The 16,158-nt window shown below is 46.2% G+C and overlaps 1 protein-coding gene across 1 annotated transcript in view; it reads right to left on the bottom strand.

Moving 5' to 3' along the window:
- Positions 1 to 16,158, bottom strand: part of MPHOSPH9 (M-phase phosphoprotein 9) — a 61,818-nt gene that overhangs the window by 21,043 nt on the left and 24,617 nt on the right. The window contains exons 8-14 of the mRNA XM_060249197.1: positions 14,922 to 15,025; positions 12,211 to 12,333; positions 11,265 to 11,725; positions 5,795 to 5,950; positions 4,321 to 4,408; positions 2,652 to 2,867; positions 686 to 733 (exon numbers count right to left, since the gene is read on the bottom strand). Of these exons, the coding sequence (XP_060105180.1) occupies positions 686 to 733; positions 2,652 to 2,867; positions 4,321 to 4,408; positions 5,795 to 5,950; positions 11,265 to 11,725; positions 12,211 to 12,333; positions 14,922 to 15,025 (1,196 nt within the window). The remainder of the gene's footprint in view (positions 1 to 685; positions 734 to 2,651; positions 2,868 to 4,320; positions 4,409 to 5,794; positions 5,951 to 11,264; positions 11,726 to 12,210; positions 12,334 to 14,921; positions 15,026 to 16,158) is intronic.

The raw sequence follows: 16,158 nt of genomic DNA, 5'->3' as shown, positions 1-16,158 counted from the left end.
ATATAATATAATTAATTAATATTACTTGTGAAAAATCAGTGGATGGGTTTTACGTCATTAGTAATTTCAGAGGGCAGGCTGTGTTTGCCTGCAGTAGAAGAGCTAGATTCGAGTCCTGACAAATCCACAAGAGATTTGGAGTATGAGCGTTCAATGGTTAAAGATCCCTTCATCAGTGACCAATAATGAGTCAAGAAGGATTTCTTTATATCCAACTGGCGGGCAGCCTCAGCTTTTTCCCTCCACCCTGCCACATGCAGCTTCGCTCGCTTGCTTGAGGCACCTATTTAAACAAGGATTCCCTGCCTCTGGACAGCTTTGGTGGAGCACGTGCTTTGTGGGCTTCAGGTCTTTTGCTTGCGCTACACTAGAATTCACATGGTCTAGGCCAGCAGGTGACAAAATTTCAATTTAAATGGCTAGATTAGTGACTTCAGGGTATCGCTGCTCCTGATCCAGTTAGGTTATCCAGACAACAATGATTTATTTTTGAAAAAGTTAACAAATTGTACACTTTGTCGCCCAGCTTCACACATCAGTTTCTCTCAACTGACACTACAAAACTTCCAGCCTTAAAAGCATAGGGCTCTGACCCTCCAAGCTGTTCTGTTTTTGGTCTGCCCCATTCTAATGCCTCTCAATACCACATTTTAGCACCCAGGTGGGGGGAGGGGTGTCCTCTTACCTTCACTCTTTCATGTTCCTTCCCAAGGGACTCGTATTCCCCTAAAAGCTAAAAAGAAAGATCATTTTGTAGTCAATCTTGACATTGTTTTTAACACTGACATAAAAATCAATTTACAACAGCATTTTAGCATGTATCGAACCAGCTACATGTGTGCGTGGACACATTGCACCAAGATTTCAAATCCCACAAAGTCTGCAAGAGGCTATCGCAGTTCTGAGACCATATTGCCTGTCCTAGATAACAAGTCACTAAAGCAGGGGTCCCCACCCTTTTTGAGCCTGCAGGCAACTTGGGAATTCTGACGCAGGGTGGTGAACAAAATGGCTGCCACTGCGGAGTAGAGCTGACCACAGGGGGTCAAGATTATGCATAACTCTCATATAGCAACTCTTTGGTATTTAAGGCAGTAACTCCATTTAACAGGATGTCTTTTAATCTGCGCAGCCAATTGGAAGCCCTGCTGGGCACAAGCCCTGCCTGGCCCTGCCCACTTTCTAAAAATACTTGGGAGGGTGCCAGAAAAAGTTTTGTTTGGCGCCATGGCACCCCATGGGCATCACACTGGGAATCCCTGCCCTAATACATGTAAAAGATCATCCTCCTAAGTATCAAAAGTACTGGTCTTAAGGCCAACAATAGTTAAACCATTCCCTCGCACCTGATTCTTCAAACAACTGGATATATACTTGCATCAGAAAGGTATAGTGAAAATGCATACAATTTATAAGGCACAGGATCAGGCGTTCAGACAAAATTCTCACCCTCCCAGAATCAATGGCAAGCCTTCAAATAGGCTGAGTTTTTGCATTATTGATGGGATGTGTAAACAGATTACAGCAGATGCTACAATGACCACCATTTTGGGGAGGGGCCGTGGCTCAGTGGAAGAGCAGCTGCTTAGTATGCAGAAGGTCTCAGGCTCAATCCCCGGCATCTCCAGTTAAAGGACCAGGCAGTAGGTGATGTGAAAGACCTCTGCCTGTCACCCTGGAGATCTGCTGCTGGTCTGAGTACACAACACCGACACTGATGGAGGGGGTTAGATAAAAATATGGAGCAGAGGTCCATCAGTGGATATTAGCCACAGTGTATGTGTGTGTGTGTGTGTATATTTTGGCCACTGTGTTGGCCTGATCCGACATGGCTTCTCTTAGGTTCTTATGTTCTTATGGTGATCTGACTCACATAAGGCAGCCTCATGTGTGTAAACAAATACAGAGGAAGTGTGGTGGCACCCCATTTGTGAAACACCCTTCCCAGAAACACTTTTCCTCCACCCTGCCACATGCAGCTTTGCTCACTTGCTTGAGGTACCTATTTAAAACAAGGATTCCAAACTGTTGGAACACTTCATTTTTCCAGGTAACTTCCTGTTTAATATTTCCAATGTTTTTCGCCTGCTTTAGTGTGCTCCTATTGGAGGAGAGGAGGCTGCGTTTCAACGTTTCTACTGCTCATGGAGGATGTTTTGACCAAAAATACCTCTTGGAGAAAGAAGCCTAGAATTATTTTAGGAAACTATCACCTAAGCTGAAATCTTCAGGGTGAGCCCGGGCAACACATCGATTTAATTGACGGGGACAAAAAGTAAACTGAGTAGGCAGAGACACCAGAGATTTTGTCTCCTCCTGCTGAAAACCAATACCTAGCCATCTGGAGTTCGTTCAACAGAACAGAACAATCCTTTCCCCATAATGCCTACAGGACTCAATACTGTTCTTTCTTCAAAGATCGCCTCCTACAAAGGTGCTTCTGTTTTAGCATGCTGAAATCTAAACTAAAGGACCAGCCAGGCCTCCAAGGCCCATAAAAAGGCCCTATTACCAAGCTTCTGGGAAGATCCTCTCTGTGCAGCAGCCAGACAACAACGGCATTCTGCTCTGCAGCGGCAAAGAGAGCATTCTGCTGAACTCATTCCAAACTCCAGCCGGCATTCAACGAGATCCTGTGCTTTCTGACTTACGTTTTGAAACATTTTATTTTCTTCCCTGAGCCTGGCCTCTCTGTTATCTGACAGCTTGTAGGCTTTTTCAAATGCTTCTTCCAGGTCCTTGAGCCTCCTCTTCAGACGGCTGAGAGTGTTGTCTTTTTCTTTGCTGCTGGCGCGCGCCTCTTCAACCTGCTCCCGCAAGGCCATGGCTGTGCCGCTGACAATGGAGAAGCGCTCCCTCCAGTCTGTCTGAAACACAAGGAGGCCGAGGGTCGTACGAGCACGCACCGAACGGATGCTCACTTGGAAAGCATAACTGGGAGCAAATTTCCAGGGAGCGCCATAAAGCTGTGTAATGCTTTCAAGTAAACCCAACTACCGAAACATTTCCCATGCTTATTCTTGCTTGGAAGATTAAGTACTTTTTAAGTGGGACAGGAACCAAACCACCTACAAAAGTCTTCCGGTGGGGAAAACCAAGGAGCGTTCGGAGAAACAAAGGTCTCTCACAGATAGCATCTGCTCTTGTTATTCATTTAGGAGATTCACATTCCACTCTACCCAGCAAGCAGGCTCAGGGCGAATTACGACATCATCAAACAGTTAAAACGAAGGCAGTGAAATCAATAAAAGCAAGCGTTAAAACAGTTGACCTCACAGTCACAAACAGGAGACAGAAAGAGTTCGCAACATTTACAGCTGGCAGACGAATCGAATGACACCATGTCATAACTGGGCCGTGAAATGGGCACTTCAGCACATTTCAGCACACTTTGGATATGTCAGCATGCTACGACAAGGGAGGTCAATATCGATTTCGTATGGATGCCTGCTGCTTCCGTTGAAGGCCTGGTGGAACAGCTCCACCTTTCAAGCCCTATGAAATGATCCATGCCAAATCACGACTCTGCATATCGGCATCAACATACAAGAAGACGACGGTAGATTTATACCCTGCCCTTCTCTCTGAATCTGAGTCTCAGAGCGGCTCACAATCTCCTTAATCTTCTTCCCCCACAACAGACACCCTGTGAGGTAGGTGGGGCTGAGAGAGCTCTCTCAGAAGCTGCCCTTTCAAGGACAGAGTCTCAGAGTGGCCCACAATCTCCTTTATCTTCCTCCCCCACAACAGACACCCTGTGGGGTAGGTGGGACTGAGAGAGCTCTCCCAGAAGCTGCCCTTTCAAGGACAAACTCCGTGAGAGCTTGGATGCTGGTTTTCAAAGGTTATTCTTGGTTGGAATAACCCAAGGCCATTCCAGCAGCAGCATGTGTAGGAGTGGGGAATCCTACCCGGTTCTCCCAGATAAGAGTCCGCACACTTAACCATTACACCAGACTGGCTCTGTTGGCCCAGAACCAGATTGCGCAGGCAAGCCCGATCTCATCAGATCTCGGAAGCTAACCAGGGCCAGCTCTGGCAAGTACCTGGATGGGAGACCTCCTTAGAATACAAGCAGTTAGGAGGACAGGGGCAAGCTTTATTCACCCACCTCCCAGAATAGCTTCCAAGGCCCTCAGCAGGGGTCAGTCACCAGAGGTCGCCATGCGTTCCAGCTGCAGTCACACAAACACGCACGTATAAACACACACAAAACACGCACACAAAGCCCCAAAACATACTGCTCTGACGGACAGATCAGACTTGCACCTTCTTGCTAAAGAACTGTTCTCTGTACTAAACTGCTTGCGGGGCACCTACCACTTCCGTCTCCAAAGCGTTATTCTTATTTTCAAGGGCTCGCATGCGATGATTAGCATCGTTCAAGGTCACCTGTAATTGGTCACATCTAAAAAAAAAGGCATAAAAAGCATTAGAAAACGATTCTGGAATCCTTTGTTACGTTATTTAATTTGCCCTATTAGAGAGAGGCCAAAAACTGTAACGGAAAGTTACCAGGACGGCTTCAACAATAATTCTTGGATGAACACAAATAGGGAAAAAAAATTGGACCAAGCAATTGGAACCCAGACTTGAATGCTGGTTTCCAGGAGTCCGCTGCGTCTATCCTTTAGGAGTAGAAAAGAGCAAGAGTTCAGTAGCACAGGGGTCCCCGACCCCCAGGCCGCGGACCGGTGCAAGCCCATGGCCTGTTAGCGACTGGGCCGTGGAGTGAGGCAGAGCCTTTCGCCTACTCCTTATTTAATTGTATTTATTTTTATTTATTTGATTTGATTTATATCCCGGCCCTCCCCGCCGAAGCAGGCTCAGGGCGGCTCGCAACGTAAGATCCCACAAACAATTAAATTAATGAGTGTTAAAATTACACATTCGACAATAAAATAAGATATACGATGATTAAAACAGTTAAAACAGAATACTAAGTATTCCGCCGCCGACGGCCTTCTTCTACTTCTCTTAAATACCGGTGCAGAGTCAATTGAATGCCAGCCGGAAGAGGACAGTCTTGCAGGCCCTGCAGAACCACACAAGGTTCTGCAAGGCCCTCGCTTCATCTGGCATTTAAAGACCCTCATGGGGGGGTGGGGGGGAGGCAGGAATGGGGGGTGGGCTTAGGGGCAGCCTGGGGCAGCAAAAAACCCCTGCACCCCAACCCCCACTGGTCCGTGCAAAAATTGTCTTTCACAAAAACTTGTCCCTGGTGCCAAAAAGGTTGGGGGGGGCCACTGCAGCAGTACCTTAAAGACTAACTGAATTTGTGGCAGGGGAGGACCCTTCCTGAGTCCAATTTTGTTAACTTTGAAGGTGCCTCCTGGACTCTTGCTCTTTTCTACTGCTACAGACAGGCTAACGTGGCTTCACATCTGGGTCTATATCCATGGAGATGAGGGAACACGGCTGTGTCTGGATAGCACAACACGGAACTTGCAAAGCTTCTAGAGTTAGGGCAAAGCTGAAAACACATATAAGATATGGTGCTTTGTGTGTGTGTGTGTGCGCATTTGTAAGAAACTCTGCTCTTTGGGGGAGGAAACAGCCCAGTCTACAAATTTCAAATGGAAAACCCTTCCCCTGCTAACCGGCATGTCAGTTTCACGGCAAGGGTTTGCAACTTTTTGAAGCAGCCGTTTGTATGCATCCAGCTTCTCCAAAACTTGAAGCCGGTGATCTATAATAAGGGCGGTTTCAAGTCAACAGCTTTTTTTTCTTTTTTTTTTAAAAGAGAAAGATGGGAAAATAATATGCATACTGTTCTGAGCTCCCCCAGTATTACCTGTCAGCGAGACTTTGATTAATTTCCTTCAAGTCTTCAGATGGGAGTTTATGGCTTGCCTCCAGCTGCTGCTTCAAGCTTTGAATTTCTGAGTCATAATAAGCCCGTAGATCAGCGATGTGGCGGGCGTGCTTCTCCCTCAGATTCTGCTTGATCCTGTTTTGGAAATTAAAAACACGTCATACTGACCCCTCCCCCAGTGCTCTACTGGATGGCCATAGTTGTGAGGCAGAACACAACCAAACTGGCATTTGTTTCAACACCAACAGTGAGGGACCTCCATTAAAATCAGACTATTGACTTAGAAGTCAAAGATTGTTGCCATGGCATTTTATGCACAAGAATCCGGGTCAGGATCCGAAGAAATGCGTGAGAAAGCTGGGCATGTGGGCTGGGATTTCTTGAAGATCGGTATTGTCTGATCAGACTGGAGGAAGAGGAAGAAGACTGCAGATTTATATCCCACCCTTCTCTCTAAATCAGAGACTCCGAGCGGCTTACAATCTCCTTTACCTTCCCCCCCCCCACAACAGACACCCTGTGAGGTGGGTGGGGCTGAGAGGGCTCTCCCAGCAGCTGCCTTTTCAAGGACAACTCCTGCGATAGCTATGGATAACCCAAGGCCATTCCAGCAGCTGCGAGTGGAGAAGTGGGGAATCAAACTCGGCTCTCCCAGATAGAGTCCACACACTGAACCACTACACCAAACTGGTTCTGCCTGATCCTTTCTAACTGGAGATGCCGTGGTTGAACCTCATGCCAAATAGATGCTCTGCCACTGAGCTGCACATGAGCACATATGAAGCTGCCTTATACTGAATCCGACCATTGGTCTATCAAGGCCAGTATTCGCTGCTCAGACTGCAGCGGCTCTCCAGGGTCTCAGGCGGACGTCTTTCACACCACCTGCTGCCTGGTCCTTTCAACCAGAGATGCCGGGATGCAGTGTTTCAATGGCAGTTTATGTGCTGGCACCTGAGTGTGGTGTTGTGGGTCTGTTCAAGGAAAGGAAGTCAAAACCCACAGCAAACTTTCAAGCTTTTGGATGTTCCAATGCAGTGCTTTGAAGCAGGCATGTTGAATGTGATCCCAGTATAACCCACTGTCAATATAGAGCAAAAAGGAATTTCTACAGTTCCTATTACCCAAGTCTTTCTGTCTGAGCATCTTCATGCAAAAATGTTTGCTTACAAGTCAAACATTTATTTCTTTCCTTTGTGTTATTACATGCAGGACATATAAGACGTCAACAGTACAAGGAACATTTGAAGGACCTCTAATTAGGATCTTCTATGTATACCCAGGAACAACACACAGAGTGAGACTGAAAGCTGCAACAAGAACAGGACGTACTTCTTAATGTACAACATGGCTGCTGCCTTCTCCAGGCAACAAGATTTAAACAAATTCAAATATTTCCCTCGTTGGAGTATCAAGCTATTATATTCAGGGCATTCTGCCAGCTCAAGGGGATTCAACTGAGCCTTCCTTGGATTGATTGTATGGTGTGAATTCTATTTTATATGACTTTCTATGATAAGAACATATGAGAAGCCATGTTAGATCAGGCCAATGGCCCATCCAGTCCAACATTCTGTGTCACACAGTGGCAATTTTTTTATATATGTGTATGTATACACACACACACAAACACTGTGGCTAATAGCCACTGATGGACCTCTGCTCCCTATTTTTATCTAAACCCCTCTTGAAGGTGGCTATGCTTGTGGCCGCCACCACCTCCTGTGGCAGTGAATTCCACATGTTAATCACCCTTTGGGTGAAGTACTTCCTTTTATCCGTTTTAACCTGTCTGCTCAGCAATTTCATCGAATGCCCACGAGTTCTTGTATTGTGAGAAAGGGAGAAAAGTACTTCTTTCTCTACTTTCTCCATCCCATGCATTATCTTGTAAACCTCTATCATGTCACCCCGCAGGCGACGTTTCTCCAAGCTAAAGAGCCCCAAGCGTTTCAACCTTTCTTCATAGGGAAAGTGTTCCAGCCCTTTAATCATTCTAGTTGCCCTTTTCTGGACTTTCTCCAATGCTACAATATCCTTTTTGAGGTGCGGCGACCAGAACTGCACACAGTACTCCAAATGAGACCGCACCATCGATTTATACAGGGGCACTATGATACTGGCTGATTTGTTTTCAATCCCCTTCCTAATAATTCCCAGCATGGCGTTGGCCTTTTTTATTGCAAAAATTGATCAATTGTGTCTATTTCAACAATTTGAATATTGGCTTGCACAGTTTATTTGGTGTAGTGGTTAAGTGTGCGGACTCTTATATGGGAGAACCGGGTTTGATTCCCCACTCCTCCACTTGCACCTGCTAGCATGGCCTTGGGTCAGCCATAGCTCTGGCAGAGGTCGTCCCTGAAAGGGCAGCTGCTGGGAGAGCCCTCTCCAGCCCCACCCACCTCACAGGGTGTCTGTTGTGGGGGAGGAAGGGAAAGGAGATTGTGAGCCGCTCTGAGACTCTTTGGAGTGGAGGGCGGGATATAAATCCAATATCTTCTTCTTCTTCTTCTACTTCAGCTGTTCCTGTGCATTCCTTACTTCTTTGCTATCTTGCTCCCTTCTCCAGGCAGCAAAGATTTAAACAAATTCAATATTTCCCTCTTTAGAGTACCAAGTTATTACATTCAGGGCATTCTGCCAGCTAAAGGGGATTCAAGTGAGCCTTCCTTGGATTCAAATGCTTGGAAGAGCGATGCACTATACACACATTCAAACCCAAAAGCCTCCCTGCGGAAGTTGACATTTTACGTGGGATCCTATGAGAAGCATGGGGGGAAGCAGCTGGGAGGAGGCAATTCCAAACAAAGAAGTGGCCAGTGGGGGGAAAGGTTAAACGCTTCTTGCTCCTGCACTCAGCATCAGTTTCCCTAAGGTGTTTCTTTCTTGAAAATTATGTTGGGACTTTGTTACAGACGGAGGGGGGGGGGAGTTTGTAGCGGGAACTCCTTTGAGTATTAGGCCACGCACCCTTGATGTAGCCAATCCTCCTGGAGCTTACAGTCGGCCCTGTACGAAGAACCCTGTAAGCTGTTGGAGGACTGGCTACATCGGAGGCGTGTGGCCTAATATGCCGAGGAGCTCCTGCTACAAAAAAAGCCCTAGTTACAGATACTTACAACAGCTTAGCCCTCACAGTGCTAGGCATTCTTTTGACTTCCCTGATTGTCAAACAGGAGAGGAAAGACTACAGCTACTTTTGACGGCTGAATCAGACACAACGGCAGCAGGTCCCTTTGCTGAAATCCAGGTCTGGGGACGCTGAGCCACTGGCAGGATTTTGCAGCCCCCAAACCAAACATCCCACGCAATCCATAGATGACTGAGGCGGGCCATGGTTTAACTAAAGGGTCTCCAGCATGGTGCCTGTGAGCACCTTTCCTGTTGCCCACCAAGTGTTTTTAGAAAGCGGGCAGGATCAGATGGGGCTTGTGCTCAGTGGGGCTTCTGATTGGCCATGCAGATTAAAAGGCATCTCATTAAGCAGAGCTTCCACCTTGATTGTGACGAGTGATGACGAGAGTTATGCATAACCTCACTTCCTAACGTTTTGTGGTTGGTTCTGCCCCCCTTGGGGCAGCATTTTTTGTCATTTTGCTCCCACCTCTCTGTGTCGGGGTTTCCAAATGTGCCCACAAACTCACAAAGGTTGGGGACCCTTGGTCCACACCCATCATGTCTAGACAGGACCTCATGCTGGTATCTGCCAATGTGGCCTCAGAAGACAGGCAAAGCCTTGAAACTATCTCTTCAAAACTTACTAGCCTACAAACGTTTTTTTTTTGCCAGCCCACCTGCCCACATTTATTTTTGGCTAATTATTTGTGGCCTAAACAAAGAGGAAAACCCCAATTCTTATTCCTTAAAGCTAGAAACAGTTGTTTACAAGGTATAATAAATGTTATCAAAGATTTCAGGTTTTCACGGCTGGCATCATCATTAGGGTTTGTAGAATCTTTCGGGCTCAAGTGCCGTGTTCTACTGGAGAAAGTTTTTCTTCCAGACATTTCGTTCTCAGCTGCGGAGAACATCCTCAGTGGCGTTGCAGCCGGAGCAGGCGTTCTGACCTTCTTGGCTGCTGTGCATTGAGTGAGGCCAGGACTGCTGGAGAGCTGCTATTTCTAGGCTGGAGGGGGTGTGGTGAGAGGGCAATTGGTTTGTGAATGTACCCATTGTTTCCTGGAATGGGTACATTCACATACCAATTGCCCTCTCACCACACCCCCTCCAGCCTAGAAATAGCAGCTCTCCAGCAGCCCTGGCCTCACTCAATGCACAGCAGCCAAGAAGGTCAGAACGCCTGCTCTGACTGCAACGCCACTGAGGATGTTCTCCGCAGCTGAGAACGAAACGTCTGGAAGAAAAACTTTCTCCAGTAGAACACGGCACTTGAACCCGAAAGATTCTACAAACCCTAATAATAAATGTCTTCTGAAGGAAGGGTCAACGGCCTGGCCAACCTTCATCCGACTTCATCTATAAACTTAGAAGGCAGCCTTAAGCCTCTGTGTACTTTGCCCTTATGCAAGAATGCTGAGGGCCTCGGAATGTTCTGCCCTTTCACCTCCTTCCTGGAACACACATTTGGGGTAACAAGCTCAGGTAAACATCAGTCTCCTTATTCTGCATGTTGTTAGTAAATGATTGTGTACCGTAGAATGTATAAAAATAAAGCAACGCAACCACTGTCACTCAGACGGGACAGACTGGTGCGAGATCCTCAACCTTGAGTCGTGTGACGTTCCTACAGTCTTCATAAACATTCAGCAAATAACCTTTGAGAAAGGACAGCAAATTGGTCCTTTTTAAGTAGCGCTATTTAATATAGCCCTTTTCTTTCAAGGTAAAATGAGTGCTCGGCTTGCTGGGGGATAAAGTGTAGATGACTGGGGAAGGCAATGGCAAACCACCCTGTAGCAAAATGTCTGCCAAGAAAATGTCGTGATGTAACATCACCCCATGAGTTGGTAATGACTTAGTTTGGTGTAGTGGTTAAGTGTGCGGAGAGCCAGTTTGGTGTAGTGGTTAAGTGTGAGGACTCTTATCTGGGAGAACTGGGTTTGATTCCCCACTCCTCCACTTGCACCTGCTAGCATGGCCTTGGGTCAGCCATAGCTCTCTTATCTGGGAGAACCGGGTTTGATTCCCCACTCCTCCACTTGCACCTGCTGGAATGGCTTTGGGTTAGCCATAGCTCTGGCAGAGGTTGTCCTTGAAAGGGCAGCTGCTGTGAAAGCCCTCTCCAGCCCCACCCACCTCACAGGGTGTCTGTTGTGGGGGAGGAAGGGAAAGGAGATTGTGAGCCGCTCTGAGACTCTTCGGAGTGGAGGGCGGGATATAAATCCAATATCTTCTTCTTAGTTCTTGCAAGGGGTGGGGGGGGACTACCTTTACCTTTATTTAATACAGCAATCCTTATTTGAAAAGCCATGTGGGATGGTCTTACTTGGACAACATCAGAGGGTCTTCCAGACGTGTCACTGGAACGCCATAACCTGCCAAACTATTGTCACCAGACAGAATCCGGGACTGGGCAACCGAAGATGGAGTTAGAGTTAAATTGTCTTCATCTTCTGCGTCTGATATCTCATGGCTGGGGTGAGAAAACGCCGCCGGATAAGAACCGCTGGTGTCCTCGGCTTCGTTCTGGAATGCACAACCGTTCCAGGGATCCGCTTGCAAAGCAGCTCTATTAGAATCGTATTTTGGAGAACCGGCAGACTCAGGCGACGTTACAGTACTTGTGCGCGAAAACGAATCTGTGTCCGAATGCGTGAAGAAAGCGGGATCCGCCATAGAGTCTGGGGAAAAAGGAACCTTCTCGGGGGTCATGTAAAAGCCGCGGGAGGGGAGTCCGGGGTTCTGTTGGCCTGGCTTCATGTGCAACGTCGGGTCTAGCGTCAGGATCTGCAAAACAAACGCTGCTGACTGGAACCAAAACTAACACCCGGTATTGACAAAATAATTTTTTATTCTAATATCAGAAGAAGAGATCAGCAGGAGGAAGGACTCAGCTATAAGTCGTAACAGTAACGGAGGCAGATTCAGGCTAGTTACATAAGCCTACGAGTTTCTGGGCTACTTTGTCTTTTTACCAAACGAACTACGGGGATGTATAAAGCAACTGATGGCAGCAGTGATGACGGGATTCACAAGATATATGAAATGAGCATCGTTCGCCGAGCGTGCTGGATCTTATCAGGAAAGGAGAGACCAGAGGACAATCAGTTACCACCACGACTAGTGCAGCGTTCAGCATGATTCAGTTTGCTGCAAACAGCTGCTGCTCAGGCTATCTCAAGGGAAGAACCGACTCTGTTTTGGAATCTGGAATGGGACTCCCAGTCCAAAGTATGATGGAGCATCGAGGACTTCCGAGCACCGATCCTTACCTCAGGAGGGTGGGTGGACTGAGAAGGCGGAAAGCTCCAGTCTGGAAGCCGATTCCTTTCCCTTTGTTTCTTGTGATAGATTTCTTTTAAGGAGGACGGCTTCACTTCATCACCAGAAGAGGACTTTAAAAAAAAAAAACACACACACACCAAAAACAAATGACAATCAAAACAGCATGACATACAACAGAAGCTCATTATTACACAGCAAAGGTGCCAGTCAGCTCCCATTATTCACAGGGGGGGAAAGAAGGATCACTGTGCCTCTAACTCAAACCTGTGTATTTAAAAGGGCTTCGGCAATTGTGACTGCTCTGGATAAATAAGGAAATGTTTGTGCAGAGCCACTCCTGGCACTGAAGTGGTTAAAAAAGTCTGGGCACACTGAAGTTCTGCGAAGCAGAACTTTGGGAGAGGGGAGTGGGCGTGGCTGCCTCAGAAATATTTCAGGCCCTTTCCCCGGAATATTCAACTTTAATTGAAGAAGATAGTTATAAGTCCTGTACTTCTGCCAGGTGGCTGACCCAAGGCCATGCTAGCAGGTGCAAATGGAAGAGTGGGGAATCAAACCCGGTTCTCTCAGATAAGAGTCTGCACCCTTAACCACTACACCAAACTGGCTCTCCAGTAGCTTGCTTTCCACCTCCCCCTTACTCCCCCTATCTATTTGCCTTCCTTCCTTCCTTGCAGCTCTCAAACAACGGATATTTATTCTTTGTGGCTCTTACATTAAGCAAGTTTGGAGCACGCAGAGCAGTAACTTTCCTCTCATTAGAATCATAGAGTTGGAAGGGACCTCTAGGGTCATCTAGTCCAACCCCCTGCACAATGCAGGAAACTCACAAACACCTCCCCCTAAATTCACAGGATCTTCATTGCTGCCAGAGGGCCGTCTAGCCTGTTTAAAAACCTTCAAGGAAGGAGAACCCACCATTCCTTCTGAAAATGTTATAAAAAGTAAAGGATAAGTGAACAGCTTCCACCAGATGTTCCCATCAAATTCTGCTGAAAAGTCACCCTGGAGAATGAAGCTTTCCAACACAAGTGTTTGCGCTGCTTCTCTGAGAAAGCCAGGGAAGAGAGGCAGAAATCACTCTCGAGCACATGGCAGAAGCGAAGTGAATGGCTCTTCAATCTTACCACTGCCGTTCCCGCTGACAGCCTATGAGGCCATTAGTACACAATGCACAAAAAACCTACTGAATGGAATATGGGACTTCACTGTCATCCAAGGAGAAATGGGGCTGGCAGAATTAGACTGACAGAAGGACAACACTCCAAGAGAAAGTGGATTACCCAAAACACAACAACTCTACTTTTTAAAAGAGTAAAGTCGTAATTCTCTTTTCAGGCACTGAAGCTTATCGGAGTACTAGCTAGGAAAACATAATAATATTGTAAATCACAGAAGCAATACTGGGATTCAGCACTCTTGTTCTGATTTATTATCTGAAGCGAGAATGCAATCATTTGAAGGAATCTTTCCCCTGTTTTTATATTACTGGCTTTAGTTTGCAGAGGAGGTTCTGTTGTATAAAACAGAACCTCTTCAGAGAACATCCAGCCCTCCCGTGAACAGGAACTATTTGCAGCAGCCAATGCTGAATTAAAGATTTGTCTACAAAATGATGGCACAAGAGCTTTTGTAGATAAAGATTCTCAGTTAAAATGAATCATGACATTCCCAGGAAGACAGAAGGAAGTGATCTTGCACCTAACCTCTGGGCAACTCCCTGCCACGTCCATCAGCCACTTCTAGCATCTCATTCCTCTCTCCTCCCCATCCCCCATGTCCAAGTCTCTCTGAGCAAGCACAACTTATTTCAGCTTCATTCTTACTCTTCTGGATCTCACATTTGGAACAGCTCGTCTGATCTCTCCTGCCATTTTCCTCAGTCTGGACCTGTCCCTTTAACTCTTGTCCCAGTTGACTTCTATTCTTCTAGTGCAGGGGTGGCCAAACTACAGCTAGGGAGCCACATGTGGCTCTTTCATACATACTGCGTGGCTCTTGAAGCCCCCCGCTACTGCATGCACAAGGCATTTGTTCTTTAAATCACTTCGCCAAGCCAACAGCTTGGAGAACGTATTTAAAGTTAAAGTTGCTTTCTTTCCACCTCTCCCTCCTTCCTCCACCTATTCCCCTCCCTCTCTTTCTTGCGGCTCTCAAACATTTGTCATTCATGGCTTGTGGCTCTTAGACATCTGACATTTATTCTATGCTGCTCTTACATTAGGCCACCCCCTGTTCTAGTGGAAACTACCAATTCTTTCTGTTTGATACCTAGCAATTGACAACACTAGATAAATGCCCAGCACGGAAAACAACAACAACAAAAAGCCCACTCTTGCTAGGAGCAATTTTCTGGGTGATTTTCCCTTTATTAGCTGGCGATTCTAACACAATGAGGAGACCAAGTTAGGAGATCCCACCTTTCAGCCTGAAAAAAAAGGCACTTAAAAGGAAGATACCTTGAAAATCATTGTAATAAAACAGTCAAAATCTAGCAGTCTGCATATGATACCCAAAGCCTACACATAAACACATAGGGGGGAGACAGCATATTTGAGATGAGGAAGCCCTGGTCCTCAGACTCTGAATGAAATGGATGATCAGCAGCAAAAGAACTGCAACCAATGCGAACAGCATAATTAACCCCAAGAGCGATGAAGCAGTTTCTATCAGTCCACAAAACAAAGCAAGAAGATACCTGCTCTGGGGACACCATTGCTGGATTTATATTAAATTCATTCTCCAAGTTCTCAGGCAAAGAGAGGTACATCTCCTTCTCATCTAGTTTCCAGTACGTCAGTCCTGAAAGAAGAGAATTGCAAAGTTATTTCTGTTTTAAGAGGAAACGTGAAGCTGACATGTTTTCCCCCGCCCCAGTTTTCATGTTGCAAGCATAAATTCACCTTATGAAATCCTCATGGCTGAAATATTAGGCTTCTGAGCTTTAACAACAACAGGGTCTGACATAAAATAGGGCTAAAGGTAATATTAATATTGCAGAGAACTCTGGGGAAACCAGAGTCAAGAATGTAATAAGAATATTGGTACTTAACAGTATATCAATACAATCTCCATTTCAATCCATCTTCTCTATCTTCTGATTTAAGCAGGTGAGTTCAATGGATTGAAGAACAAGCTTTTTTCAGATAGCTGAATTAATCATGACTGTTAGAAAAGCAAAGTATTGGTCTAACAATATCTGTGCCTGATTTTTTTTGCCCCCCTTTTCTACTATCGTAAGCAGGTAAGATTAGAGGCAGAACAGTGCCTTTGAGCCACTGGAATTATTTGCTAGTCAATGTATTTGGCAAGCAGTCTAAACAGAGGTGTCGAACTCCTTTGTTATGAGGGCTGGATCTGACATAAATGAGACCTTGTCGGGCCGGGCGCATCATAAAATACAATGCCAAGAAGCAGAGATATAAATTTTATAAAGGACACAAACACAATTAAAGATTTAAAAAAACTTAAAATATGCTTAAAACATTAGCACTTGTTGGTCTTAAAGGTGCTTTCTTTGTATCTCTCCCATGTGATCCAGGGACCTGGGCAAAGAAAGCTCTGGCTTGTTCCTTCCTTCCCAAGAGGACCAGGGGGGGGGAGCCTCAGCCAATAGAAGGAAGAGAGGCTTGGCTCAGTAGCTCTGCCGTGCAATTGAGAGAGCCTGGCAAAGCAAGCTATTCTTCCCCCCCCCTTCCTCCCCAAGGGAGGAACTTCAACCAATGGAGAAAATAGAGGTTTGGCTCTGTAGCTCCTGTGCGATTGAGCATGCCTAGCAAAGCAAGCTGTGATGCAGAAGGAAGCAAGAAAGAGGGAGAAGGATGTAGATGACAGCCAGTTGCTCTGGGGCCTGATAGGAATTTCAGTCAGTTCATGGCTTTGCAATTGCATTCAATCTGCTTGTGGCATTAACTGCAAACTGCAAACATAGCAGA

Source organism: Heteronotia binoei, chromosome 11 (assembly GCF_032191835.1).
Source record: "Heteronotia binoei isolate CCM8104 ecotype False Entrance Well chromosome 11, APGP_CSIRO_Hbin_v1, whole genome shotgun sequence".
In the NCBI taxonomy this organism is placed as follows: Eukaryota; Metazoa; Chordata; class Lepidosauria; order Squamata; family Gekkonidae; genus Heteronotia; species Heteronotia binoei.
This window is presented reverse-complemented; position numbering and strand designations above follow the sequence as displayed.